Source organism: Balaenoptera ricei, chromosome 20 (genome assembly GCF_028023285.1).
Source record: "Balaenoptera ricei isolate mBalRic1 chromosome 20, mBalRic1.hap2, whole genome shotgun sequence".
Classification (NCBI taxonomy): Eukaryota; Metazoa; Chordata; class Mammalia; order Artiodactyla; family Balaenopteridae; genus Balaenoptera; species Balaenoptera ricei.
Window position 1 is genome coordinate 38,956,295 of NC_082658.1, and position 27,842 is coordinate 38,984,136.

The 27,842-nt window shown below is 39.6% G+C and overlaps 1 protein-coding gene across 3 annotated transcripts; it reads left to right on the forward strand.

Annotated features, from left to right (window-relative positions):
- Positions 1-26,228, forward strand: PRR11 (proline rich 11). Of its 3 annotated transcripts, none has more exons than XM_059907467.1 (10): positions 1-199; positions 13,791-13,923; positions 15,352-15,502; positions 15,929-16,051; positions 18,316-18,579; positions 20,254-20,352; positions 20,714-20,826; positions 21,725-21,784; positions 21,874-21,970; positions 25,298-26,228. In XM_059907467.1, exons 2-10 carry the CDS (start codon positions 13,796-13,798, stop codon positions 25,364-25,366), a joined length of 1,104 nt encoding a protein of 367 aa, XP_059763450.1. In that variant the 5' UTR covers positions 1-199; positions 13,791-13,795; the 3' UTR covers positions 25,367-26,228. The 3 variants fall into 3 exon arrangements, with proteins under 3 accessions (XP_059763450.1, XP_059763451.1, XP_059763452.1); XM_059907468.1 differs by having other exon boundaries at positions 15,352-15,460; XM_059907469.1 differs by lacking the exons at positions 1-199; positions 15,352-15,502 and having other exon boundaries at positions 13,890-13,923.
- Positions 26,229-27,842: the final 1,614 nt, after the last annotated feature.

A 27,842-nucleotide genomic window follows, 5' to 3' on the forward strand; every position in this document is an offset into this window, starting at 1 on the left:
GCTCTGATTGGCCGGAGTGTGGTTCTACCTCAGCCAATCACAAGCCAGGCTGTGATCCTACACTACACGCAGAGCGAATTGTGCAAAGACCAAGGCTACGATTGGTCCCTCCACGATAAGGTTTTAATTTTGAATTTTTCTTTATGGCGAGGGAGAGGCCACTGCCGGGACTCCATCGTTTCCCCGGACTCTTAGCCTAGTAAGTGCAGGGGTATCTTCCTACGTTACCTGGGCTCGCATCTTCCGTAGCTGGGCCTGTTGCTGCTTGTGTTCTTACGGTTTACAGAGGTGGGAAGTTTGGCTGGACTCGGAGGGGAGATGGATCAGAAAAGAGGAGGTTTAAGGCTGGGTAAGAAGTGTTCCGCCTGGCTCCACTCTAATCATACTTCTATTTAATTAACGCTCTGCAAAAATATGTTTTGGAGCAAAGTCGCCTTCCTTTTGCACAGTCCTTTACGTATTTGCTGCTCCAAACGTGGTTCGCGGGCCAACTGCATCTGCATCACTTGGCTGCTTGTTTAAAATGCAGATTATCTGTCTCCACCCAGACCTACTGAATCAGAATATGCATTTTAACAAGACCTCCCTCCCCCCCGTGATTCTTATGCACTTTAAGTTTGAGAACATACATTTTTTGATAGGGAGTAGTACTATGTTCCTTAATATAGTCTTAATATCGTCCGACTTTCTGTGAGAGTATCAGTTTAAAAAGTGTGTCCTGTTTTCTGTGCCTAGTACTGTGCTAGACTAAGCTTTAGGGAACCGCAATCTCTAGAGAAACAAGATAGGAGCTAACAAAGCAATGCTGCACAACATAAAATGTAATTTAGATATAAGCAAGTACCAGCAATAGCCCTATGGATGTTCAAGAGGAATCAGTTGAACTGGTAATCGAAAGTGATTAATTGACAGAAAGCTGTTTGTGGGAGTGTAAACACATTTTTTTTCCATAAAAATGTGTTTTAGGACAATATTAAAGAAATGCAATTGTCATTTTTAAACCAAACAAAGGGCTCGTGTGCCCGCAGTGCAGAAAGCCAAACTCTGACAGCAGGAGTTTGCAACAAAGATTTTATTGCAAGGAGCCAGGCAAGGAAGTGGGAGACAAGTCACTCCAACTTGGTCTCTGAGTTAGGGGTTTTTAAAGGGGAAGAACAAAGGAGCTGAGGTTAATCATCTTAGTCAATTGCGGTCCACCATGTCTTTAGTCCAGTGGTCTGTGACCCCCGGGATCTGTGTCAACATAATCTATAAAGGTCATCTTACCCTGGAAGATAATTCAGAACAGCAGATAAACAGTGATGTTTATCTGAAAGTTGTGCCTTAAGGCACCTGACTTTCATTACTTATTGTTGATTAGGCAAACGTGATCCAACAGGTATGGGCTAGGCCATAAAGGGAAGAAAAGAGGAAGAAGAAAAAGAACAAAAACCCGGGCATTAGTTTTCATTATAAATTAGACATAGGACTTGGTTTCAATTTCTGTTGCTGCCACAGCTTTGTAAGTACCCCCTGACCAAAAGCATTTTTTTGTATCACAGGGTGGAGTTTTAATAGAAGCAGCAGTGCCAACTCATGCAGAGGAGTGTAATTCTTACTCTTATTATTTATTGCATCTTCCTACTGGAAATAGTTTTGAACCCATCCTTTAACCATATGAAGGTGCAGTATGATTTGAAGAATTAACAATCTCCCTCACCAAGAGATTTTCCAGAATTGTATTAAAGCGTATTCCTTAATCAAAATAGAGAACACTTGCTATTCTTTCATTCATTTATTGAATGAAATGGTATTTAATGCCTGCTATACTCTAGGTCCTGGGGAAACAGAGATGAATAAAATTCATCCTACCCTTGAAAAGCTCAAATCCAGTGGGGTGACAAACATGCAAACAAAAATTACAATACAATATAATAAATGTCACAATAAGGGTGTGTATAAAGTGCTATAGAAGCACAAAAGAGATGACGTTATCAGCCAGTAAGCATTCCATAAGGACAGAGACTATGTTGTATCCTAGCACCTACCATAGTACCTGGAGGATTATAAGCACTCAACAAAAAGACCAAGAGAGACCTCCCTGGCGGTCCAGTGGTTAAGACTCTGCCCTTCCTTTGCCGGGGGCACGGGTTCAATCCCTGGCTGGGGAACTAAGATCCTGCATGTTGCAAAGCATGGCAAAAAATAAAAAAGTAACTGAATCTGGAAGGCTACATAAATTGACCTGGAGGAGGATACCCCAAGCAGGGGGAAAGGCTGATAACACTATAGAAAGTATCTGGTGTTTGGTATGCCTGAAATACAAACTGTTAATCATTAGAAGAGATGAGGCTGCAAAGGGCTGTTAGAGCTAAATTGTGGAAAGCTTTGAAAGGTATGCTAAGGAATTTGGTTTATCCAGTGGGTGATAAGGATCCTTCAAATGCTTTTAAACGGGGAATATCAGGGTCATATTTTTGTTTTAAAAGACTAACTCCAGATGCAACTAGAGATTATCATACTAAGTGAAGTAAGTCAGAAAGAGAAAGACAAATACCATATGATATCACTTATATGTGGAATCTAAAATATGGCACAAATGAACCTATCTACAAAACAGAAACAAGACTCAAAGACATAGAGAACAGAGTTGTGGTTGCCAAGGGCGGCGGAGTGGGGTGGGGGTGGGGGGTTGGTGATGGACTGGGAGTTTGGGGTTGGTAGATGCAAACTATTACATTTAGAATGGATAAACAACAAGATCCTAATGTATAGCACAGGGAACTATATTCAATATCCTGTGATTAAACCATAATGAAAAAGAATATTAAAAAGGAAAAGAATGTATATATGTGTATAACTGAATCACTGTGCTGTACAGCAGAGATTGACACAACATTGTAAATCAACTATACATCAATTTAAAAAATAATAATAATTAAAGAAAAAAAAAAAGACTAACTCCAGAACAGTGTAGAAAATAAACTGGCAAGGAGAAGGACTGAAGGTAGGAAGATCACTGGAGGAACACTCAAACCCAAACTGAGGAATATTTTCCAAAACAACTACTGGAATTCTTCAAGAATATAAATATGAAGAAAGGCAAATACTTATATAAAAAGGCGGAAGAACTGTTATAAATTAAAGGAGACTGAAGAGATACTACAGTTAAATGCAATGTGGAGAGGGACTTCCCTGGTGTAGCGGTAGATAAGAATCCACCTGCCAATGTGGGGGACATGGGTTTGATTCCTGGTCCAGGAAGATCCCACATGCTGCAGAGCAACTAAGCCCCTGTGCCACAACTACTGAGCCTGCGCTCTAGAGCACGTGAGCCACAGCTACTGAAGCCCGCATGCCTAGAGCCAGTGCACCACAACAAGAGACACCACCGCAAGAAGTCTGCACACTGCAACAAAGAGTAGCCCCCGCTCACCACAATTAGAGAAAGCCCGCGTGCAGCAACGAAGACCCAATGCAGCCAAAAATAACTAAAATTAAATCTTTAAAAACAAATAAATAAATAAATGTAATGTGGAGAGGGAAAGGAAGCAGCTCTAAAGGATATTGTTCAGACTATTGAATAGTAATTGAATATGGACTATATTCAAAAGTAAAATTTCCTGATTGTGGTTTTGTAGAATAATGTCCATGTTCATGTAAGGAAACTGAAGCTAAAGTATCTCGGAGTGAAGTACGATGTCTGCAACTAACTCTGCTCAGTCAAAAACTAAAAACTTTTATGCATGTGTAAGTATTTTTTATATTTATGTACATTTATTATATATTATATTTTTTACTTTGAAAAGTTTCAAACCTTGAGAAAATTTACAGGAATAGTATAATAAATAGTCATATATCATGCACCTAGATTCACCAACTGTTATCTTTCTGTATAGGAGTGTGTCTGTGTAATATGATATGTAAAAATTATATAAATTACATAAATACATGGTTATATATTTTATACATTATCATGTATAATATGTATTATATATTGCACACACACATATATATATATATACCCCTATGAAGAGAGATAATTATCATAACAATTGGTGAATCTAAGTGAATGATATATGAGTGTTAATTATACTATTCTTATAAATTTTCTCAAGGTTTGAAATTTTTCAAAATTAAAAGAGTAGGGGAAAATAGACTATATCAAAAGACAGGGCTTCCCTGGTGGCTCAGTGGTTAAGAATCCACCTGCTGATGCTGGGGACACAGGTTCGAGCCCTGGTCCAGATCCCACATGCCGCGGAGCAACTAAGCCTGTGTGCCACAACTACTGAGCCTGCGCTCTAGAGCCCGCAAGTCACAACTACTGAGCCCACATGCCACAACTACTGAAGCCTGCGTGCTTAGAGCCCGTGCTCTGCAACAAGAGAAGCCACTGCAATGAGAAGCCCGTGCACCGCAAGGAAGAATAGCCCCCGCTCGCTGCAACTAGAGAAAGCCCACGCACAGCAATGAAGACCCAACGCAGCCAAAAATTAAAAAAATTAAAAAATTAAAATTAAAAAAGATGGAAAACAAGGGAGAGCCCAGGGAAAGATTATGAGGACAACTGAAGATATAAGAGAGAAAGGGGAGGGATGGTAAGGAGAAGGGACAGGATGAATTAATCAGAGAAATATTTCTGATTCATGTTTATGAATAATATATAATTTTAATATAGTCTATTCTATAATGGAGTATTCTAATTTCCTCACTTACCTTTTTCTTTCTTTTTTTTTTATTGTTGTGGTACAGGGTTTTTTTAATTGGCCTTAGATCCTTTTCAAAACAAGGCAAGTGGCTTCCCTGGTGGCGCAGTGGTTGAGAATCTGCCTGCTAATGCAGGGGACACGGGTTCGAGCCCTGGTCTGGGAAGATCCCACATGCCGCGGAGCAACTAGGCCCGTGAGCCACAACTACTGAGCCTGCGCGTCTGGAGCCTGTGCTCCGCAACAAGAGAGGCCGCAATAGTGAGAGGCCCGCGCACCGCGATGAAGAGTGGCCCCCACTTGCCACAAGTAGAGAAAGCCCTCGCACAGAAATGAAGACCCAACACAGCCAAAAATAAATAAATAAATTAAAAAAAAAAAAAAAAAACAAGGCAAGTAAAAAGAAAGGAAGTATATTTTTCAATTTAAAAAATAGGAAAAATGCTTTGAGTAATCATGAAAGAATGAGCTTCTATCTAGTGTTAGCAATTGGAATCCCACCTAATCTAGCAAAAAGAATTTGTATGTCTCATTACTCTTTTGGAAAGGGGACTTTACATGTCTCACCTAGATAAAGATTGCTATATACTCTTTTTTTAATTGGACAGTTATCCTCTGCAGAGTATCTAAAGCTTTTAGTAAAGCAGTGATAATAAAACCAACCTTAGCTTGCTGTGTCCTCTGTCCTGTTTGAGGTAGGAATTCATTATCTTTCACTTTTGGAAGAGCTATGATTATTTTTTAATATAACGTTAATCTAGGAATTATCTCAGACTGTGTCTTTCTATCCTGACAGATTTGACGTATTCTCTTAATTCTCTGCATGTGTCAATTACTGTATTTAATTAGAAGGTTATTAAATAGTAATAATGACCCAGGGCCCAGGACACCCCCCCACACACACATACAGAAGAGAGAGGAGAAAATATGATTTAGTTCCTAGATTTTTTTTCATTTAAAAAATAATTTCTGGACTTCCCTAGTGGTCCAATGGTTAAGAATCCGCCTGCCAGTGCAGGGGACATGGGTTCAATCCCTGGTCCAGGAAGATCCCACATGCCACGGGGCATCTAAGCCTGTGCGCCACAACTACTGAGCCCGTGCTCTAGAGCCCGCGAGCTGGAACTACTGAGCCCACACGCCACAACTACTGAAGCCCACGTGCCTAGAGCCCAAGCTCCAAAACAAGAGAAAAACCACCTCAATGAGAAGCCCACACACTGCAATGAAGAGTAGCCCCGCTCGTCACAACTAGAGAAAGCCCGCATGCAGCAACAAAGACCCAACACAGCCAAAAAATAAAAATTTATAAATAAATTTATTAAAAAAAGAAAAGAAAAGAAAAAGCCTGCACAGAGCAACGAAGACCCAGGGCAGCCAAAAAAATAATGATGATAATAATAATAATAATAATAATTTCCAGAATGACATACATTGGCTTATGTAGAACTCTTTAGAAATTTGAAGGCATGGGCGCTGGAACAACCACCAGGAAAGGGCTAGGAAAAGATGACCCAGTTTCAGAATGGTGGTACTCTTATTTTTCCAGCTAATAGTACATACCAAAGGTTAACTGTCCAATACTACCGGAAGGCTTATTATACTGAGAAAGAAACAAACAAGAAACAATAGTCCTCTGAATCCTCTCTCTATAATCCTGACTCCCACTCGCCAAACGCAACCCTATCCACTTTTGTAACTCTTTCTGGTGTTTACCTCCATGTTTCTAAGTAACGTGTTTATAATGCTCTTCCTTTTTTCTTCCCCCCAATGGGTTAAGCATTATATAAATTTAGACAACTGCTGATTTCCACTTTCTTTCCTTCTGTCTTCCCAATATATCATAATTTTTAGTTAAATAAACATTCAGTGTTCATACTATAAAATATTGTGTAACAGCTGAACATATAGTGTTACTATGATTTCACTTCTTTTCTCATAGAACTTTTTTCCTAGACTTTTTTTTTTTGGCCACGCCCTGCAGCTTGTGGGCTCTTAGTTCCCCAGCCAGGGATCAAACCCAGGCTATGGCAGTGAAAGCACCAGGTCCTAACCACTGGACCTCCAGGCAATTCCCCCTCCTAGACTTTTTTTTTTAATATTTTATTTATTTATTTATTTATTTTTAAACACAAATTTTTAAAAATATTTATTTGTCTGCATCGGGTCTCAGTTGCGGCACTCAGGATCTTTCATTGCAGCACACAGGCTTCTCTAGTTGTGGCGTGGGCTCAGTAGTTGCGACAGGCAGGCTCTCTAGTGGTGCGTGGGCTTAGTTGCCCCGCGGCATGTGGACCTTAGTTCCCTGACAAGGGATCGAACCTGCATCCCCTGCATTGGAAGGCAGATTCTTCACCACTGGACCACCAGGGAAATCCCACCCCCTCCTAGACATTTTTAATATACTTATTTTTTCAAGCTCTTATCAGTAACTTGGCCCTAACTTTACAGAAAAACAGTAAATTCTGCTCAGAATGATCAAACACACTAGGTAATTTATCCATTTCTTTTCTTTTTTTTTCCCTACTGAAGCCCTCTGTTACACTTGCTCACTTTGCTGGCTGTGCACTGAGTGAGGGGTCAAGAAATTACTGTTTTTATAGGTCTCATGAGCTAAGAATGGTTTTTACAATTTGTAATAGCTGGAAAAAAATCAAAAGAATAATATTTTGTGACACATGAAAATTCTGTGAAATTCAAATTTCCATGGCCATAAATAAAATTTATTGGAATACAGCCACAATCATTTAAGTATTGTCTGTGGCTGTTTTGGTGCTATAGTGGTAGAGCTGAGTGGTTGTAACAGAGACCAGATGGCTTGCAAAGCCTAAAATATTTATTATCTGGTCCTTCACAGAAAAAGGTTTGCTGACCCCTCCTCTAGGCCTGCTGCAAAGTTGTCTTCCGAGGACCTGTTGTGATCACCATTATCCTGGAAATTCCCATTGTTTGTCTTCTGTTCTCACACTTGACTGAAATTTTGGCCAGGTATAGGACTGTGGAATCCCCTCAGAACTGCAGAGTAGCTGTTGAAATCTGGTGTCATTCTCTTCTCAGTCCTCTATATCTAGACTGTGTTTTCTCTCTGGAAACTTTTAGAATCTCCTGTTTATTTTTGGTGTTCTAAATGATGGCATGCCTCAATGTGAATCTTTTATTCATTACATTAAATGGACCATTTCAGTCTGGAGATTCAAGTCCTTCAGTTCTGGGGAGTATTTTTGTACTGTTTATTTGATAAAATTCTCTCCATTTTCTCTGTTCTCATCTAAAACTTTAATCTTCCAACTGTTCTATTATATTTTAAAAATTTCTCCTATTTTAATTTTAAAAATTGTTTCTTATCCTTATTTCATGAATGCAGTATCTCATTTTCTGAAGATATTTTCTTTTTTTAATTTTTCTTCTGCTTCCTACATTCTTTCCATTTCCTTTGATTTGGATTTTTTTTTTTCTCCCTGTTTATTTTGGTCTCTGCTCTTCATGGTAGACTTTTCCTAAAAATGATTGATGGTCCTTGGCTGTTATTTGTCAAAGGAATACACAAAAAAGATAATTGATTGGCAGCTCAAAGTAGTGGAGGTGGGTATTGTCAACCTGTGGGCACCACAGTGGGTAATTGATCATCAAGGACTTGGCCATTTTGGGTAGAATCTTGGGCCAGTCAATTTCCCTGGAGAAGAATCATCTAGTCTCCGCCAGGAGGAATGAGAGATGTGGGGGTTTGAGGCTGGGAATTAAATTTGGTGGCCTGTAAGACTTCCCTGGTGGCGCAGTGGTTAAGAATCCGCCTGCCAATGCAGGGGACACGGGTTCAAACCCTGGTCTGGTAGGATCCCACATGCCACGGAGCAACTAAGCTCCTGCGCCACAACTACTGAACCTGTGCCCTAGAGCCCGTGAGCCACAACTACTGAAGCCCGCACGGCTAAAGCCCATGCTCCGCAACAAAGAGAAGCCACTGTAATGAGAAATCCACGCACCACAACAAAGAGTAGCCCCCGCTCACCACAACTAGAGAAAGCCCGTGCGCAGCAACGAAGACCCAATGCAGCCAAAAACAAATAAATAAACAAATAAAACAAAAAACCAAACAAAAAAACTTGGTGGCCTGTATTTTGGGAGCAGAGCTGAGGAAGGGGATTGAAAGTCTCACTTTTCAGTTAGGATCATCCCCTATCTTCTGTATAGTGACAGAGACATGACCCTGCTATGCTTGGTGACCCAAATTCATCACCTCTAGGTTCAACTTCTCCAGAGAATAAACCTGTCCATAAAATGAAAGCCAGGACACTGCCAGGCTGTAAGGATGGGAGGGCAGAAGTCAAAGGCCTATCCAATTCTTATAAAGACTTTTACTCAATCCAATTTAAGCCCTACTCCAAACCTTCAAAGGAACTAGGTGCTTTCAAGTCCCAAATCTTCTCAGAGTTCTGGGAATGGTCTTGCTTCCTGTTGGCTTCCCTACCAGGCAGGCAAGCCTTAGCTTTCCTCTGCTCTGCCAAGTCAGTTACTACTACTTTTAGATGATTTAGTTCACATCTATCATCTATTATAGGGTCTACTCCCATTCTTCGTCCTGTGGGTTTATGCATTTTTTATTCCTTTACTGCCTTTTTCATGATGTTTTCATGATGCTCCACCAGTAGTGTGCTAATAAATATTTATAAATATATATACATAATTTTATTATAAATTTACTGATATTATATACTGTTATGGTATATAACATAATTTTTATAAGCAATGATAAAATATATAATACTCTTTCTTATAAATTTCATAGCCAATTGATTCTCACAAAATACTATTATTGATTTTTATAGACTTCTTTTATTTGTAACCAACATGTGGTTGCAATTTATGAACAAGCTTAGTCCTGATATGAATGTTGGTTGATATTTTTATTTACTCTGTGAAGTAAGACAAAAGCGAAACACAAAGATTTATTTTGGAACTTCAGTAAGCAACCTCTGATGAATAAGATAATCATTTTCAAATACTGGAATAACACTCCTCAATTTTTTTGTGCTATTCACAGTGTAACTACAGACAAGATACACTTTTAAGTTTAATCTGCACTATTAACATTCTTTTCATCACTTTCTTAACAATCAACAAAATAATAAACCAAGCCTTAATTTGTAGTGTTTTATAATAGCCGTGGTGTAAATTCTCCCATCATGGGCAATTTCAAGTTTCCAATGTGAAGTCACTGAATGTGCAGTTGGGAAAAAATGAGCATGATACACCATTCTAAAGCATTTTCACCGTATAGATACAATCAGGTAAAAAGAAAAAAAAAAAAAACCTCAAGAGCATACATAATAGTAAAATCATTAGGGAGTGGTGAGTTTTGTGTATTGATTATCTTTTAAAATATAAATTACCTAATTGTAAGTTTATGTAATTTAATTTAAATGGTAGATTTGTTTAACAACTGGCTCACAGACTTCCTAAAAATGTAAAAGTCAGGGCTACTCCCAACACACCATTGGAGTGGAGGTTAAGGTATAGAGTCAATCCACTGAGTTTAACCAGAACATCCAGCTCCTTTCTAAAGTCTGTTTTCATAACTGAGGGATTAATTGGTGAATATAGGAAAAAGGGAGGCAGGAGGCCAGTTCTCTGTGTCAGTTTGCTCTCTAACAAAAGACATCAAGGCAGGTGAGAGAGGCAACAGGAACAGAATGGGGGAGGGCTGTGAAGGGGCAGATGGAAGACAGGAAGGGGAGGTTACTGGGGAAATCTCAGATTCTGGGGATCCCAACCAGTGAACTCTGGGCCTTGGATAGAGGTTTCCAGTGACATTTCTTCACAGATAGTCTTGGCCATGGATTTGATGAGGTTTAACTTCTTTTCCAGGCAACCGTAAGTTTTTTGTTGCTTCCTGAGGCTTTCCTAAATATCTTCATTCAGTGTATTTTTGTTTTGTGGTTTTTTTTTTTGTAATCCTATAGATATCCCTTGTGTTTAATAATCCCCACTTAGCCTTTATTCATTATTTCAGTAGAAAGGAAAAGTGATACAATAAAGGTGAAATCAGGTATCTTGGGGTATGTCTCCCAAGCCTGTAAGAACAGTTAAGAAATACGCTGTTAATTTGAGGTCTGGCAATTTGTTAAATAAGATGCTATCAAGAAACTTTACTCCTAGACCAGTTGTTGATATAAGTTCTGTCATCCATTGCCATGGAGGGTGCCCTCTGTGAGTCCAATGCTATTGGAACTAAAACATTTCTTAGTTTTTACTACCCACATTGGAGCTGGGGGAGGTTCTTCAGCCCTTGGAATCTGAGAGCTGAGCAAGCATAGAGCTGCATACCAAGTGCTGGAGGGTTACAGGGTGAACAAAAGTGGAATGAATGTGTATTTTAAAGACCAATTGTTCCTATTGAAATGTAAGTTTGAAGAGAAGGAGGCCCAGCCCTTGAGACCATTTTTAGTTCTGCTACTTGAATAAGGACATCTTTGTTCCTCAGGTAGCAAAAACTGAAACCGGCAAAGCACTTCTTCACATCAAACCAGCTCTGACTTAATTTTCTTCAGAAAAGGATCTGGGTTAAAATCTAAATATACTAGTTAGTGTTTAAAGGTGCTTTAAAGTAAATGTTTTGAAACACCCATGTCTTAGATTTGGGGTAATTGTTATTATGTTGTATATCACCTATTCTACTATTGCATCACAGTGTATTAGGAAGAACGTGGTCTTTGGAGACTTAAGAATCTGGACTTAATGCTTTATTGCATTACTTGGGATAAATCATCTCATCTTTCTAAGCCTCAATTTATTCTTATGTAAAAATGGGAATAGAAGTCCTCTTCCTCAGGAAAAATACCTTGCACGGTAATGAAGATTCACTGAAAAAATGTATGTGAAGGTGTCTAAAAGTAAATGGGCATTATATAAATGGTTAGTTTTGTTTTTCTTTCACTACCAACTCAACCTTGTACATTGGAATCTCAGCAGATGTTACCAGCAAAGAAATTTACTTCCTTTTAATAACTGACATAACCCAACTGTAGCCATCTTCTCTGTTATTGTTACTGAACCAAACTCAGGTCCACTTGCCCAACTCAGAGCAAAGCTGATCAACTGACACCAGGTTGTGGTGAAGGAAAGTACAGTGTTTATTGCAGGGCACAAAACAAGGAGAAAGGGCAGCTAGTGCTCAAAAGCGCCAAACTCCTGGATGACTTTCAGGCAAGGATTTTTTTTTTTTTTTTTTTGGCTGCACTGCACAGCATGCGGGAGTTCCCAGAACAGGGATCGAACCCACACCCCCTGCAGTGGAAGCGTGGACTCTTAACCACTGAGCCACCAGGGAAGCCCAGGCAAGGATTTTTAAAGGCAGCATTAGGGGTGAGGGTAATAGGATGCCTGATCAGCTGGTGGACTTTCAACTTTTTGGTTGGTGGTAAGGTAACAGGGTGATGTCTGGGGAATCTTTTTTTTTTTTTAATTATTAGCACCTTTAATTTTTATTTATTTATTTATTTATTTATTTGGCTATGTTGGGTCTTCGTTTCTGTGTGAGGGCTTCCTCTAGTTGCGGCAAGCGGGGGCCACTCTTCATCGCGGTGCGCGGGCCTCTCACTATCGCGGCCTCTCTTGTTGCGGAGCACAGGCTCCAGACGCTCAGGCTCAGTAGTTGTGGCTCACAGGCCTAGTTGCTCCGCGGCATGTGGGATCTTCCCAGACCAGGGCTCGAACCCGTGTCCCCTGCATTAGCAGGCAGATTCTCAACCACTGCGCCACCAGGGAAGCCTGATGTCTGGGGAATCTTAATCATCAACATTTATGGTTCTAACCAGTCTGGGGTCTAAGTGCTGGTGGTCAGCATGTAGTCACCATCTTTCACCTTGGGGGTAAGGTCTTAGATTCTGCAGGACAGCACAAAGATATGCATCAGATCATTATATATATCCCTTGAGGAGGAACTAGGAGTCCTGTGACTCTGTTTTATCTCTGAACTATTGTTTAACCTATCATTGTTTCTGCATTCCCTCACTTCTCTAATTAGTAACTGCTTGAGTCTGCTCTTTGGAACTTGAGGAAGGCTTAGGAGACTGAAGTCTTTTTTCTACAAACAAGAGAAAGGGAACAAAAAGGGCTTTTGTACTGGGAAGGCCCTGAAAGGTCCTGCTTGATTTCATTATAAAGAAAGGGAAATTCACTTGACTTAATGAAGAAAAGCAAAACAAGCAAAACAAAAACAAAATTAGAGAGTAATATAATGCCAAAGCTAAGGTATCTCTAGAGATAGTTTAAATCTGGGTTTAAACTTTCCTCCAGTTCAGGGTGATCTTGGGTGGCTATGAGGTGGCTGCAGCCTGCGGTGGCTTGAAGTGGGACCTCAGTTGCCTGACCAGGGATTGAACCCGGGCCACAACGCTGCCCTGGTGCTTGTCTGCTTTGAAGAGAGAATTCGGCAAAGAGACAAAAAGTAGTGAGGCAAGTAACATGCTTATTAGGAGAGAAGATATGTGCAGAGAAAGCACGGGTGGACTCAGCAAGAGAGAGAGAGCAGCACACACTTTTGGGGTGGATTATGTTACTTATATGGGGGCAGTTCTGGGTTACCTCTGGCCAATCATCTTGCTTTGTCTGACTTTGAGTCCATATTTGGTCTGGCACAGGGCCCTCCCCTGTGTGCATGCACATCTTTTAGCCAAGATGGATTCCAGCGCAAGGGTCTCTGAGGAGTTAGCAGAACATATTATGGTCTGGTCCCCCTCCCCAAGGATCCTTTTTGCACATGTGTTGCTTAGGGGTCTCCTTGACCTCAAGAATGAGAAATATGTGGTCTCTTTAGCTTTTTATCCAAACAGGACTCAGCTCCTTCTTGCTCCTGCCACTATCTTCATCTTGAAATATCTGTCTACAGGGGACAGATTCCAGCTGCTCAGCCTGGGGCCCATCTATCTCCTGCCTCAAGGGGACTCTGGGTTGCTGGTGGTGACCCATTTCCTAACCAAGGTGGCAGTTACAAGGATGTGTTCACTTTGTGATAATTCATTGAACTGTAGTTAAAATTTGTGTATTTTCTATGTATATGTATTACTCCTCAATAAAAAATGTAAAAACAAATTTCCTCTTCAGAAACCATGCCCAAGTTCAAGCAACGAAGAAGAAAGCTAAAAGCCAAAGCGAAAAGATTTTTCAAAAGAAAAGAAGCCTCTCACTTTCAGCCTAAGCTAGTTACACCTCCCCCTCCGCCACCCTCACCAGAAAGGTAAGGCGTAATATGGAACAGAGAAAATATTAAAAATCTGATCATTTTAGGAACAAGTTACCAGATTTAGCAAATAAAGATACAGAACACCCAATTAAATTTGAATTTCAGATGAACAATGAATGATTTTTTGTATTGTCCCATGCAACATTTCTAATATACTTATACTAAAAATTATTCACCCTTTATCTGAAATTAAATTTTAACTGAGCATCTTGATTTCATGTGGCAACTATAGCTTAAGAGTTCAAACGAAGTAAAAATCACAAGGAATTGTGTTTGAGGTGCACAGTAACTATTTTCTACTTTCCTAGTCGATTTAATTGTATAAACCTGGTAACTAAGTGATGAAAGAGGGGTATACGACTAGAACTTAAATCTTTATTTTGGTAAAGTTTGATCATTTATTCTCTGGGACTCAGGGCTTAAATGTGTTATTAAAAGAAACTAAAATCTAAGAACTCTAAGGCAGTAGGTTTCACAATAACATATTTATACATTTTTTGTTAAAGCTCTCTTTACAGAAAAAATTTTAAAACAAACAGACCCTCAAAAAGCAGTAACCATGATACCATCCTTGACTCCTCTCTCTCCCGAATGTTGCAAAAGCCTTCTAACTGGTCTTCCTGCTCTGCCCTTGCCGCCTCTGCAGTGTATTTCAACACAGCAGCCAGAGTGAGCCTGTTAAAATCATTTCATATTGCTTCTCTGCTTAAATTCTCCAAGGTCTTCCTCTATCAGAGTAAAAATGAAAATCCTTTGTATGACCAACAAGACCTTTATGGTCTGACTCACATAATCTGTTAATCCTCTTCCTTCAATCTTTCCACCCTAGTCGTCTGGCCTCCTTGCTATTCCTCAGACACCTCAGACAAACTCCCACCTCAGGGCCTTTGCACTTACTATTGCTCTTGCCAGGAATGCTCTTCTCCCAAATATTTGCTCTGCTAGTTTCTTCACTTCCTTGATGCTTGTTCTCAAAAGTCACCTTCTCGGTGAGACATTCCCTGGCTACCCTATCTAAATTTTCACCTCCACCCAACGTTTCACATTCCCTCTCTTGCTTTATCTTTTTCTCCTTAGCATTTGTTCACTACCTAACAACCCACATATATTATTCATTTAGTTATTTTTACCTTTCTTCCATGAAACTGTAAATTCTATGAGGGCAGGATTTTTATCTATTTCGTTCATTACTAAATCTCTGATACCTATTTGTTTACTATGTTATTTTATTTATTACTATTTATTTACTCAATAAATATTTGTTGCATAAGTTAATCTGGGAATTCTAGAAGTAAATGAAGAATTTGGCTTTAGATAGTCTCTGCTCCTGAGTCATACTATAAAACTAGCTTGTTATTTAATTAGAGGCTGTTAATTCCAACTTAGGAGTTTTTGCTTTGTTTGGTTTTGTTTTTCCTACAGAGTGGTTATTCCTTCAACAGATACACCCCTTAGCAGAAGCTGGCTAAGACCATCCTGGAACTTCAAATTTCCCAATTTTAAAGATGCAGTAAAGCTTTGGACAAATAGAGTATGGTCTATATACAACTGGTTTCAGAACTGCATGGCCCGGGTATGGGTTTGACATACATGTTTTCAGCATTATGGTTTTTCTACATACTTGGTGTGTGTGTTCATGTGTGTGTGTGCTCAGGTCAGCAGACGCTCAAGCTAAACTCAGATAAGATGAAATTGTGTGGTCATGTCTGCCCTCAATTTTTTTTTCAATAAAAAAAATTTTTTTAATTGAAATATAGTTGATTTACACTGTGTTAGTTTCAGGTGTACTGCAAAGTGATTCAGTTACACACACATACACACATATTCTTTTTCATATTATTTTCCATTATAGATTATTATAAGATATTGAATATAGTTTCCTGTGCTATACAGTAGGTCCTTGATATTGCCTTCACTTCTATAAAACATACATCAAACCACTTTCTTGTCCTTATCATATAGCTCATTGGATTCAGGCTTGATTATTTTTTAATTTCAGAGTTTGGAAGTATTGAAAGACACCATCTTTCCATCCTGTTTCTGCCACCAAGAACTTCATAGTCTAAAACAACGGTTTCACATTTTGGAAAGTGAATTACGCAAGCTCCAGGAAGCATTGAAGGTTAGTATTATCAAATGAAAAACAAATCCAGAATTAGGTAAGGAGGGAAGGGGTTGTCCCCCATTGGAACCCCAGTGTGCTTTTACTAGAAGGAGGAGTGGCTACAGGCTAGTGCTAGTTCTGGGCATGTCTGCTCTCAGGTCTAGTGCTTGAACTTCAGAGGCTCTGCTCTGTATTGGAGGGGGGCTGACCCCTGCAGGCTACATTTCCCAAGCTCCATGTCATCTGGCTCCTGGTGTGCTGAACTAATGGGAGACACTGATGAGAGATTAGAAGGAGGGAGAGGATGGGGTATTTTTCCCCTTTGTTCTCTGTGTTGGGCAATTTCTCCAGCAATGGTTGTTGTTGCCTCCCTAACTCCAGCTCCCACTAGGTAAGTCAACCATGTTTCTAGATTCTCTGGGTTAACCCAGCTCCAGAGATCTGGTTACACTGTCCTTCTCTTTGGCCATGCAGTGTCAGGGTGTTCATGGCTTTATGCTGTTGCTAATCTCTGGGATGCCTCACTGTCCCCTGCGTGTTTCTCAGCTCTTCCATCAGCAGTATAACCAACTCACTATATTACATGTCCCCTCTTCTAAATACTGAGGGTGGTTTCTATTTTCTTGACTGATATAGGCAGGAAAAAATCTATAAATATCCACTCTCTCCAAACTCCCCTAAGCAGGACCCCTATTCTCAGTGTCTAAAACCTAAAGAATAAACATTGTGCACATTGGTTTGGAGAGACGCTTCTGGGATTACACCCCTACTCCCAGAATTTGTGCCTCAAGATGAGCTAACCAGAGGAGGAAAGGCAAATCACCTCATGACCTTGACTTCACAACCTGGACCTCAGTTTCTTCATCTATAAAGTGGGGAAGATGCCATCTGTAGTGAGCTGAATGATGGCCCCCCAAAAGATATGTCCAAGTCCTAATCCCTGGAACCGGTAAATATTACCTTTTTTGGGAACAGGGTCTTTACAGATATATAATTGAGTTAAGGATTTTGAGATGAGGAGATCATACTTTATTATCTGGGTGGACCCTCAATCCAGTGACAAGTGTCCTTATAAAAGACACGCAGAGTAGAACATACAGAGAAGAGGAGAAGCAATGGGACCACAGAGGCAGAGACTGGAGTCATGGGGCCTCAAACCAAAGGATGCCAGTAGATTCCAGAAGCTGGAAGAGACAAGAAACAGATTCTTCCCTGGAGCCTTGATAGGGAGTGCAGTCCTACTGACACCTTGATTTCAGTCTTCTAACCTCCAGGACTGTGAGAGAATGAATTTTGTTTTAAGTCACCAAGTTTGTGGTACTTTGTTACAGCAGCCTGTAGTATGCCCCCTTACTTCATAGGGTTGTTGTATTCATTTGCTAGGGCTGCCATGACAAAGTAGCATAGACTGGGTGACTTATACAACAAAAATTATTTTCTCACAATTTTGGAGGCCAGAAATCTAGGCTCAAGGTGTTGGTAGGGTTGGCTTCTAATGCCTCTCTCCTCGACTTGCCTTCTATGTCCTCAGATTGTCTTTTCTCTGTGCACGTGCATCCCTGGTGTCTCCTGTTTGTTCAAGTTTCGTCTTTATATAAGGACACCAGTCACATTGGATTAGAGCCCACCCTAATGACTCCTTTTAATTTAATCACTTCTTTAAAGGCCATGTCTCCAAATACAATCACATTCTGAGGTACTGGGCGTTGAGAGTTCAATATATGAGTTGCAATGGGGGAGGACAATTCAGCCCATAACAGTCATGTTCCAGGCCCTTGACCTTTTTTATCAGTTCCTTGAATATACTATATTCTTGGTTGCATTAAGTGTTTTTCCCTCTGCCAGGAACTCTTCCCCCAGTTTTTATCTCCCTTCTTCACCTGGTAAGGCTAAATTCATCTTTGAGATCATGGCTAAATATCGCTCCCCAGACCTCTGACTATTCATGCTCACAGCACACTTCATGGCTCTTCTTGAAGTATTATTTTGGTTTGTTTTGAATGTGTTTTTTGTATGTTTAATGTCTTGTCTTCCTCACCGGACTGTCAGCTCGATGAGGTGACAGACAGGGCTCATATTGTACCCACAGTGCCTGGCATATAGCACACACAAAACAAATATATGAATGAATGAATGAGCTTGTGATAAATGAGAAAATATTACGGAGCATATGGTATACTGAGAAAGCATTCAATACATGGTAGGTATGGTTTTGATGACTCTCAGCCATAAGAACCAAATAAATCTGTTCTTCAGTTGCCAACTGTAACGTTTTCTTCCAGGCCGTCTCAGAAAATTCTTCCTGTCCAAGCTGTGGTCAGATGTGTCACATGCGTGGTAAACATACAAATGTGCCTGCATGTGCTCTAACCACCCCTGGAGACTCCGAGGTTGTTCTGCCCGCCTCACTGCCACAGCCAACCAGTCGTCTTTCTCCGCCCCCGCCTCCGCCTCCGCCCCCTCCGCCTCCGCCCCCGCCCCCTCCGCCTCCACCACTGACAGCACCTTTGCTGCTCAGAAAATCTGATCTCACTAAAGCACATCAGGTAAAAAAACAATCTAGTAAAGGTGTGTTTTGGTCAGTGTGTAATGAAGGAGTACAGCCAGGTGTCCTTTTAAGGCTGGTCTAAGGGCTTTGACAGGAAGGGCTACATTTTGTTCTGTTTCCATATCTTAATTATGTCAATTATTGTTTTTAAAGACACAGTCCTCTGGGAGATCACGAAAGTGGGATTTAGAGATGAAAGTGATTTTTTTTCAAGGATAAATGAATGAAACCCAGCAAGGTGGGGGATTCCTGTTGGATTCTTTACAAAAAGGGAAATCTCTCTGGGAAACCAAATTAAAAACAAAGATAGCTTAGTGAGTGAAGTCAGAATAAAAAGAATTTGTGGATCCTAAAGTATAATGCCATTAGGCTGGAGAACCAGTCTCCATTAGAGTTACTTATCTTCCAAGGGGACCAGAGTATTTGTGAATCACTAAGATAGGCATGGCCCTATTTAAAAATCTGCTGAATTTTCACTACAGATATATTTGGTTTAAAATGTCTGAATTTGGGCTTCCCTGGTGGCGCAGTGGTTGAGAGTCCGCCTGCCAATGCGGGGGACATGGGTTCGAGCCCTGGTCTGGGAAGATCCCACATGCCACGGAGCGACTGGGCCCGTGAGCCACAATTACTGAGCCTGCGCATTCTGGAGCCTGTGCTCCGCAACAGGAGAGGCCACGATAGTGAGAGGCCCGCGCACCGCGATGAAGAGTGGCCCCTGCTTGCCACAACTAGAGAAAGCCCTCGCACAGAAACGAAGACCCAACACAGCCATAAATAAATAAATAAATAAATATTTTTTAAAAAAAAAAAAAAAAAAAAAAAAAAAAAAAAAAAAAAAAAAATAAAATGTCTGAATTAAATGCAGAGCCTATTGTTATATTTGCCCTAATATATACCTCTTTGAGTATACGTCCTTGCTCTATGGGAACTGAGTCATCTTTTTAGGTAGTTCAGGCAAAACTTCACTTTGTTTTTTTTTTTTTTTTTTTAACTTGCTCTTTAAAAATTTTTTTAAAATTAATTAATTTATTTTTATTTTTGGCTGTGTTGGGTCTTTGTTGCTGCGCGCAGGCTCTCTCTAGTTGCGGCGAGCAGGGGCTACTCTTCGTGGCGGTGCACGGGCTTCTCATTGCAGTGGCTTCTCTTGTTGAGCAGCACGGGCTCTAGGCACGCGGGCTTCAGTAGTTGTGGCTTGCGGGCTCTAGAGCGCAGGCTCAGTAGTTGTGGCGCACGGGTTTCGTTGCTCCATGGCATGTGAGATCTTCCCGGACCAGGGCTCGAACCCGTGTCCCCTGCATTGGCAGGTGGATTCTTAACCACTGAGCCACCAGGGAAGTCCCCAAAACTTCACTTTGATTTGAGGAACTCCTTCATCTCCTGTCCTATTACAGTGACTCCTAAAGAAGATGCATAGTTTCAAGGAACTAGCCCATCTCTTACTATCAAAGCCTTACATTTTGGTGAATACTTTTCAATAGCCTTAGCATCCATGGATACTGAAAACAGAATTGTTCTTGGTTGAATGGAAAGAATTTGATAGGCTCCTAGGGGAAATAATAGTTAATTTTTAAGTTAATTTTTAAAGAGTCTTTAAAAACTAGATTTGGATTTGCATTTGACTAGATGTCCTGGTTCCAATTTGAATTCTAACCTCTCCATGTATTTTAAGGCTGGACCATTAAAAAAAAATGGACCCATGCATATAACAGTTAAAGATCTCCTGACTGTGAAATTAAAGAAGACACAGAGTTTTGATGAAAGGAGGAAGGTAAGATGTCATTGACCAAACACGTGGTCTTTTGGCTTTTAACCTGGTTGTCCCTTAATGGAAAATAAGCATAAGTCTTAAATATAGAAACCATTCTGAGGTAAGTATTTGATTTTTTTTTTTGAGTAATTTTGGATCTCCTCAACAAAATATTTAAATCCCCAAATTATTTAATTAGGCAGTTTTATCTACCAACCATTAGTTTGAAGAGGTAGAGATATACTTTGAAAATTTGGAGTAAAAATTTAATAGATATATCTTACACATATTCAGCACTCAAATATTTATTGTTTTAGTATGTTTACATTCTGAATGCTATTTTTAAATGTGTTTTTAATAGTGTCTCATTTTGTGATTAAAGCTTGTACCATCACCAAAGGCACAGAATCCACTAGTTACTGTCTCTGACCTGCAGTGCGTTTCCCTGAAACCGAAGTCCAAAGTGTTATCAACTCGAGTGACAAATGTCTTAATGTAAGGAACTACACAGTACTACACTCTACTGCTACTTAAAATAATGATTTCTTGCTTATTTCTAACTTTAAAAGTTACATATGATCATTGAAAATTGAAATCTACAGAAACGTTTCAAGAAGAAAACAAAAATCATGCAAATAATCCTATCATTGGAGATAGCCACATACTGTTAACATACTGTTGTTTATCATTCTAGTCTTTCTCTGGACATATACTCTATTATTTCCATTTCATGATGCTGTTTATTATAAAATACACCATTGATTTAATAACAGATTTGGGGGGAAATATTATCAGGAATTTTCAAAGCAGCACAATTTCAGAAATAATAAAATAAGAAAACTAGTTTTCTTGGAATTAATGAAATATGATATGTTTATGTTTTGGAATCAGTGAAATATGATATGTTTATGTGTGTACCTGTGTATAATCATATTATACATACAGATATGGATTTTCCCATTAATATGTCATGAACTTTCCCATATCTCATTAAAAATTAGTTTAAACCATCATTTTGACTTCTTCAATAGATGCAGTTTTTTAATATGTGAATTTCATAGATAAAATCCTGTTTTGAGACATTTAGGTTGTTTGTGATTTTTTTTTTCTATAACTCTTCAATAAACATCCTTGTCCATCATCTGTATGCATAGCTGAGTTTTGCCCTAAGATGGATTCTTACATGTGTAATTACTGAGTCAAAAACTATTACTTATTAGAATCACTATATCACTTTATGCTCCTATCAGCATCTACTGCTATTTTAAATGTAATAAATAGTAACAAATGTAACAAACTACTTTCTAGGATGTTGCCTATAGAAATGACTTCTTTGCTTTGGAAAAATTATAAAATCTGGCAAGCTCTAACTTTTGTATCTTTATTTTATCAGTACTCCTGGTAAAAGCCAGTTAGATCTGCGGAAACTACTCAGAAAAGTCGATGTAGAGAGGTAATCCACTCTCCTATCTTTATGCTTTCTAAATTCATTTGAAAATTTGGCATAAAACACAGCTCCTAATATTTTCAATACCTTTGCAGGAGCCCAGGTGGAACCCCACTTACCAATAAAGAAAATATGGAAACAGGAACTGGGCTGACCCCAGTAATGACCCAGGCCTTGAAGAGAAAGTTTCAGGTAAGCCTTTAGGAAAAAAAAGACTTTGGATCCTTTTCTTCAAATGAATTTATTTAGAATCATAATCTAAAGCATCTTTCTTAATAATAATAATTTTAAAGCAGTTCCTTATGCTTTATAAAGCACTTTCATATTTAGACTTCAAGAAATTCTATGAGATAGCTAGGATTATCATCTCCACTTTAGCAATGAATGTCTGGTTTTATTAATTTCATTAATAAGTATTTATTAAGTACTTCCTATATGCCAGGCACTGTGCTGGAGTACCAGGGGTATAGTGGTAAGCAAAAACAGACACAGATCTGCTGTCTTGGATCTTTCGGTCTAGTGGGGAAAGTAGATATTAATCATATAATCACAATTTGTATAATTTTGCACTGACGTAACTTCTGTGAAGGAAAGGAACAAGATTCTGTGGGGTAACTTGATCTAGCCTGTATGATCTAGGAAAGATTCCCTTAGGAAGTGATGAGGTAAGACTTGAAAGATGAATAGGCATTAACTGGAGAGGGTACCTGTGGAGTGAGCCCACCTTGGATGTCAGGGAGGAGAGCTCCAGGAAAAAAGAACAGCAGGTGCAAGGGTCTCATGGTGGGAGGGATCACAGTCTGAAGAATTGAAAAGTGGCCGGTGTGGCTGTAACAGAAAGATAGGAATAGAGATGGGGACAGGAGTCAGATCATGCAGAGCTGATAAGAAAAGGTCTTGGCAGCTTTCTTCTTTGTCACCTACATGTATGACCCATACACCAAAATCCAGTACATCAGCTGGCCCTTGTGTGATTTCTTCCAAACCCTATTTGTCTCATCTCCCTGATCACCTCTATCATCAGATCTGTGAGAAGGAGCCATCCTTCCACCACCCCTGCTAGAGTGCTGGGGCACAGGGCTGCTGGCTTCTTTGGCTATGAAGCTTATATTTCCATCTCCTTCTGGGCCAAGAGACACACCACAAACTCCACTGCAGACACTCTTCCCACCCCAGCACTGTCCTCCCTTCCTTCATTCCCTCGTTAAGAATCAGTGCCTTTTGCAAAAGAAATAAAAGCAAAAATAAACAAATGATAACTAATCAAACTTATAAGCTTATACACAGCAAAGGAAACCATAAACAAAATGAAAAGACAGCCTACAGGGACTTCCCTGGCAGTACAGTGGTTAATACTTCACCTACCAATGCAGGGGGTGTGGGTTCGATTCCTGGTCGGGGAGCTAAGATCCCACATGCCTTTAGGCCAAAAAACCAAAACATAAAACAGAAGCAATAATGTAACAAATTCAATAAAGACTTTAAAAATGGTCCACATCAAAAAAATCTTAAAAAAAACAAAAAAGACAGCAGAATACAACCTGAATTTAAAAAAAAAAAAAAAAAAAAAGGCAACGTACAGACTGGGAGAAAATATTTGCAAACAATGTGACTGACAAGGGCTTAATTTCCAAAATATACAGACAGCTCATGCAACTCAATAACAAGAAAAACAAACAACCCAATCCAAAAAAATGGGCAGAAGACCTAAATAGACATTTCTCCAAAGAAGACATACAGATGGGCAACAGGAACATGAAAAGATGCTCCACATTGCTAATTATTGGAGAAATGCAGTGGTCAGAATGGCCGTCATCAAAAAGTCTACAAGTAATAAATGCTAGAGAGGGTGTGGGTAAAAGGGAACACTCCTACACTGTTGGTGGAAATGTAAATTGCTGTAGCCACTATGGAAAACAGGATGAAGATTACTTAAAAAACTAAAAATAGAGTTACCATATGATCCAGCAATCCCACTACTGGGCATATATCCAGAAAAGACAAAAACTCTAATTTGAAGAGATACATGCACACCAATGTTCATAGCAGGACTATTTATAATAGCCAAGACATGGAAGCAACCTAAATGTCCATCAACAGATGAATGGATAAAGAAGATGTGGTACACACACACACAAACACACACACACACACACACAATGGAATAGTACTCAGTCATAAGAAAGAATGAAATACTGCCATTTGCAGCAACACAGATGGACCTAGAGATTATCATACTAAGTGAAGTTAGGCAGAGAAAGACAAATATTATATATCACTTATATGGAATCTAAAAAAAATAATACAAATGAACTTATTTACAAAACTGAAATAGACTCACAGACATAGAAAATAAACTTACGGTTACCAAAGGGGTGGGGTGGGGGGAGGGATAAATTGGGAGCATGGGATTAACAGATACACACTACTATATATAAAATAGATAAACAACAAGGATTTACTGTATAGTGCAGGGAACTATATTCACTATCTTGTAATAACCTATAGTGGAAAAGAATCTGAAGCTGTACACCTGAAACTAACACAACACTGTAAATCAACTACCGTTTAAAAAAGAGAGAATCAGTGCCTTTTGCAGGACAGCTTTGTTTCCATCTTGCCGATCAACTTGGTCCTCCTGGGCACTATATGTCCTTCTTTGGAGGTGTGACTGGATTCCTCTTTCCTCCTTTTGGAGCATCCAATAGGAGTCCACCCCCAGATCCTTGGTAATACCATAAATTGTGATGGGCAGAGGGCAGAACCCTCACTTCCTTTCTTTGTTTAGCTCTAGGATCCTTTTTGTCCCTGCCCTACCCCATAACTACTATAGTGGGTTGGGTAATGTGGAAACAATTTAAAATATAATGAACAATAAACCCATATATTGAGCAATGACATCAAAAATCACACATAAGACCTATGCCATATGTTGTGCTCCTCAAAATCCACTTACTAGAGAGATATCTAGTAAAAACTGTTGTTAGACATGGAATGACTTTGCCCACTCCTTAGACTTCCTTTTTCGTTTAATTCTGAAGCAACTATATTAGTTAGGCTTTGCATTTGGCTACTGGTAACAGAAATCTGACTATAGTGACTTAACCAAATAAGGCCTTATTCTTCTTTTCTGCATATTGCCTTGGGAAATAGGCAGTGCATAACGGGTATAGCAGCTTGACCATGTAATCACCTCTCTTCCATCCTTAATATGTGGCTTTTATCCTTATGGTGCAGAATATCAACACTTCCTGAAGCCTCATGTCCACGTTGTAGGCAGGATAAGAAGGGCAAAGGGCAAAAGGGTGTGCTAGCTAAGCTGCCCTTCATCTCTTTAAACAGGGGATATCCAGGAACTTCTGATAATATCAGGGAAGCTGGGAAAAAGTGGTTTTTAGAAACCGGATGCATTGCTGCCCTGCATAAAATCTGGGTTTTGTTAGTGAGGAAGAAGAAGAGCTGTGCTGGCCACAAGAACATAATTCATATTATACTTGGGACCTTTGTTTTTTTTCATAGCTGGCTCACCCTAGAAGCCCAACTCAAACTCTGCCACTTTCTACAAGCAGCTTTGATGAACAAAACTGATGCCACCTCTGCCTGACTCCAATGATGATCCATAAAATATACAGAAAATATCACCCCAATGCTTTTTTTAATGTAGTGTGTATAAATAATTATATTAATATATAATTCATTCGAAGAATTAAAATATGTATGGAGCCCACACATACTGTAGCATAAAGCGAGTATTAGGATATTTTCTAGTTTACATGATCAATAATAGAACAGATGGGAAAATGCAATCCCCAAAGTGATGTTTATCCTGGAATTACCGAATTTAGGTTGGGGAGGTTATTCAAGTTTAACTAGATAACTCTAATTTTTGCTCTAGAGGTGCAGTTATGACATTAAGAAAATAACCTGGTGCCCATTCATCTTGGGTAGTCTCAGGTAATTGAAAAGCAAAGTATTTCATCCTGTAAAGCTCATGCACTCATTAAGTGCTACAAACTTAACCATAAAAAACAGACCCTCTAGATTTTATTTCTGTTCTCTATAAGCAATTAAGAAGTAAAACCATCCCCCATTCAAACCTAACTGTTCCAAAAGAATTTGAAACAAAAACTCCAATGTGACCTTAAAAATTAGAATATCATGGGACTTCCCTGGTGGTGCAGTGGATGGGACTCCGCTCTCCCAATGCAGGGGGCCCGGGTTCGATCCCTGGTCAGGGAACTAGATCCTGCATACATGCTGCAACTAAGAGTTCGCATACCGCAACTAAGGAGCCCACATGCTGTAACTAAGGAGCTGGCGAGCTGCGACTAAGGAGCCCTGGAGCCACAGCTAAGGAGCCTGCCTGCTGCAACTAAGACCCGGCATAACCAAAACAATAAATAAATAAATGGTTTTTTAAAAAATTAGAATATCATTTCTAGCATCTTAGGTAGGTAGTTATATCTGGCTTACTGAAGTCTGAGATATTCCTCACTTTGATATCTGCTATCCACATTCATGACGCTAAATATAAATTTCATGAAGACCTCAACAGGAACCTTGTGTTTTCCACAGTGCGCCACCAAGGATTCTCTGAAGTCCATAGCAGGTTCACTGAGATCTGATTCCCTGTCCTCAACCACCTGTTGATTCAATAACAGTAATCATGCACACCTCACTGGATTTTGCTTTTTCCTGACAGTACAGGGTTGACAGGTTTAGCAAATATAAACACATGACACCCCATCAAAGTCTAATTTCAGATAAACAATAAATAACTTTTAAGTATAAATATGTCCCATTAAACAATGAATAATTTTTTGAAGTTTAAATATGTCCCCAATATTGCATGGGACATATTTATACTAAAAAATTATTCGTTGTTTATCTGAAATTCAAATTTAACTGAACAGCCTATATATGATTTGGCAACCCTATCAGTCAGTCTTCTACAAAGTTGCCAATTTCTGGGAGCCCCCAGTTTGTCAGACATGGCTACTTAGCAGTAGACACTACTCTAGCTTCAGCCGGGACCCCTAATCACTAATGCGATAAATATCATGGAGGAAGAGGAACTCATTAGGGTAAGTGTGACTCTGAAGGCACGGGATTAGCTTTGATGCTGATAACTTCCGCTGCAGTTCCAAGAATAAGGATTGCAGCTCCTCATGGAGGGGAAACAAGGCGTGGCAGTTTTCCACTGAACTTTCTAGCCCGACAGCAAACAGCTACATAAGATGATATCCCTGAAATATCCCCTGGTTATCTCAGGCTAGAAAGATATTTTAGCGATTTCCCCAAAATGCCTATATTTCCTCAGATAAATATAGCTTTGAGATGCCAAATACAGTGTTGTGGAAAGTCACCAAACTGGAAAGCAGACGTGGGGACAGTGTTCTTTTTTTCATGAGACCCACATTTATGGATGTAAATTAAACAGATAATGGAAGTTAAGAAATATATCTGTTTTTGGGATTCCCTGGTGGCGCAGTGGTTAAGAATCCGCCTGCCAATGCAGGGGTCACGGGTTCGAGCCCTGGTCCAGGAAGATCCCACATGCCACGGAGCAACTAAGCCCTTGTGCCACAACTACTGAGCCTGCGCACTAGAACCCGTGAGCCACAACTACTGAAGCCCGCGTGCCTAGAGCCCGCGCTCCGCAGCAAGAAGCCACGCCGCGCAATGAAGAGTAGCCCCCGCTCGCCGCAACTAGAGAAAGCCCGTAAGCAGCAATGAAGACCCAACGCAGCCAAAAATTAATTAATTAATTTTTAAAAAAACAACAACCAGTAACTACCAATCTGCTTGCTTTTTTTTTGCTTTGTCCTCTAAATATGCACCCCTAAATGCTATGGTTTATTTTGCTCGCTTTTGAACTCTGTATAAATAGAATCATACATTATATATTCTTTTGTTTTTGGCTTCTTTCAATCTACATTTAAGATTCAACCATATTATTGTGCAGTGCTATAGATAATTTATTTTTGATGTATGAATATAGTTATTAATTGATTCTGTTGTCAATGGATATTAAGGCTGTTTCTAGTTTTTGTCTATCATGAAC

Coding starts and splice junctions, on each gene's coding strand:
- PRR11 (XM_059907467.1), top strand. CDS start 13,796: ATGCCCAAGTTCAAGCAACGAAGAAGAAAGCTAAAAGCCAAAGCGAAA. Junction 16,052..18,315: donor AGCTCCAGGAAGCATTGAAG/GTTAGTATTATC, acceptor GTTTTCTTCCAG/GCCGTCTCAGAAAATTCTTC. Junction 18,580..20,253: donor ATCTCACTAAAGCACATCAG/GTAAAAAAACAA, acceptor ATGTATTTTAAG/GCTGGACCATTAAAAAAAAA.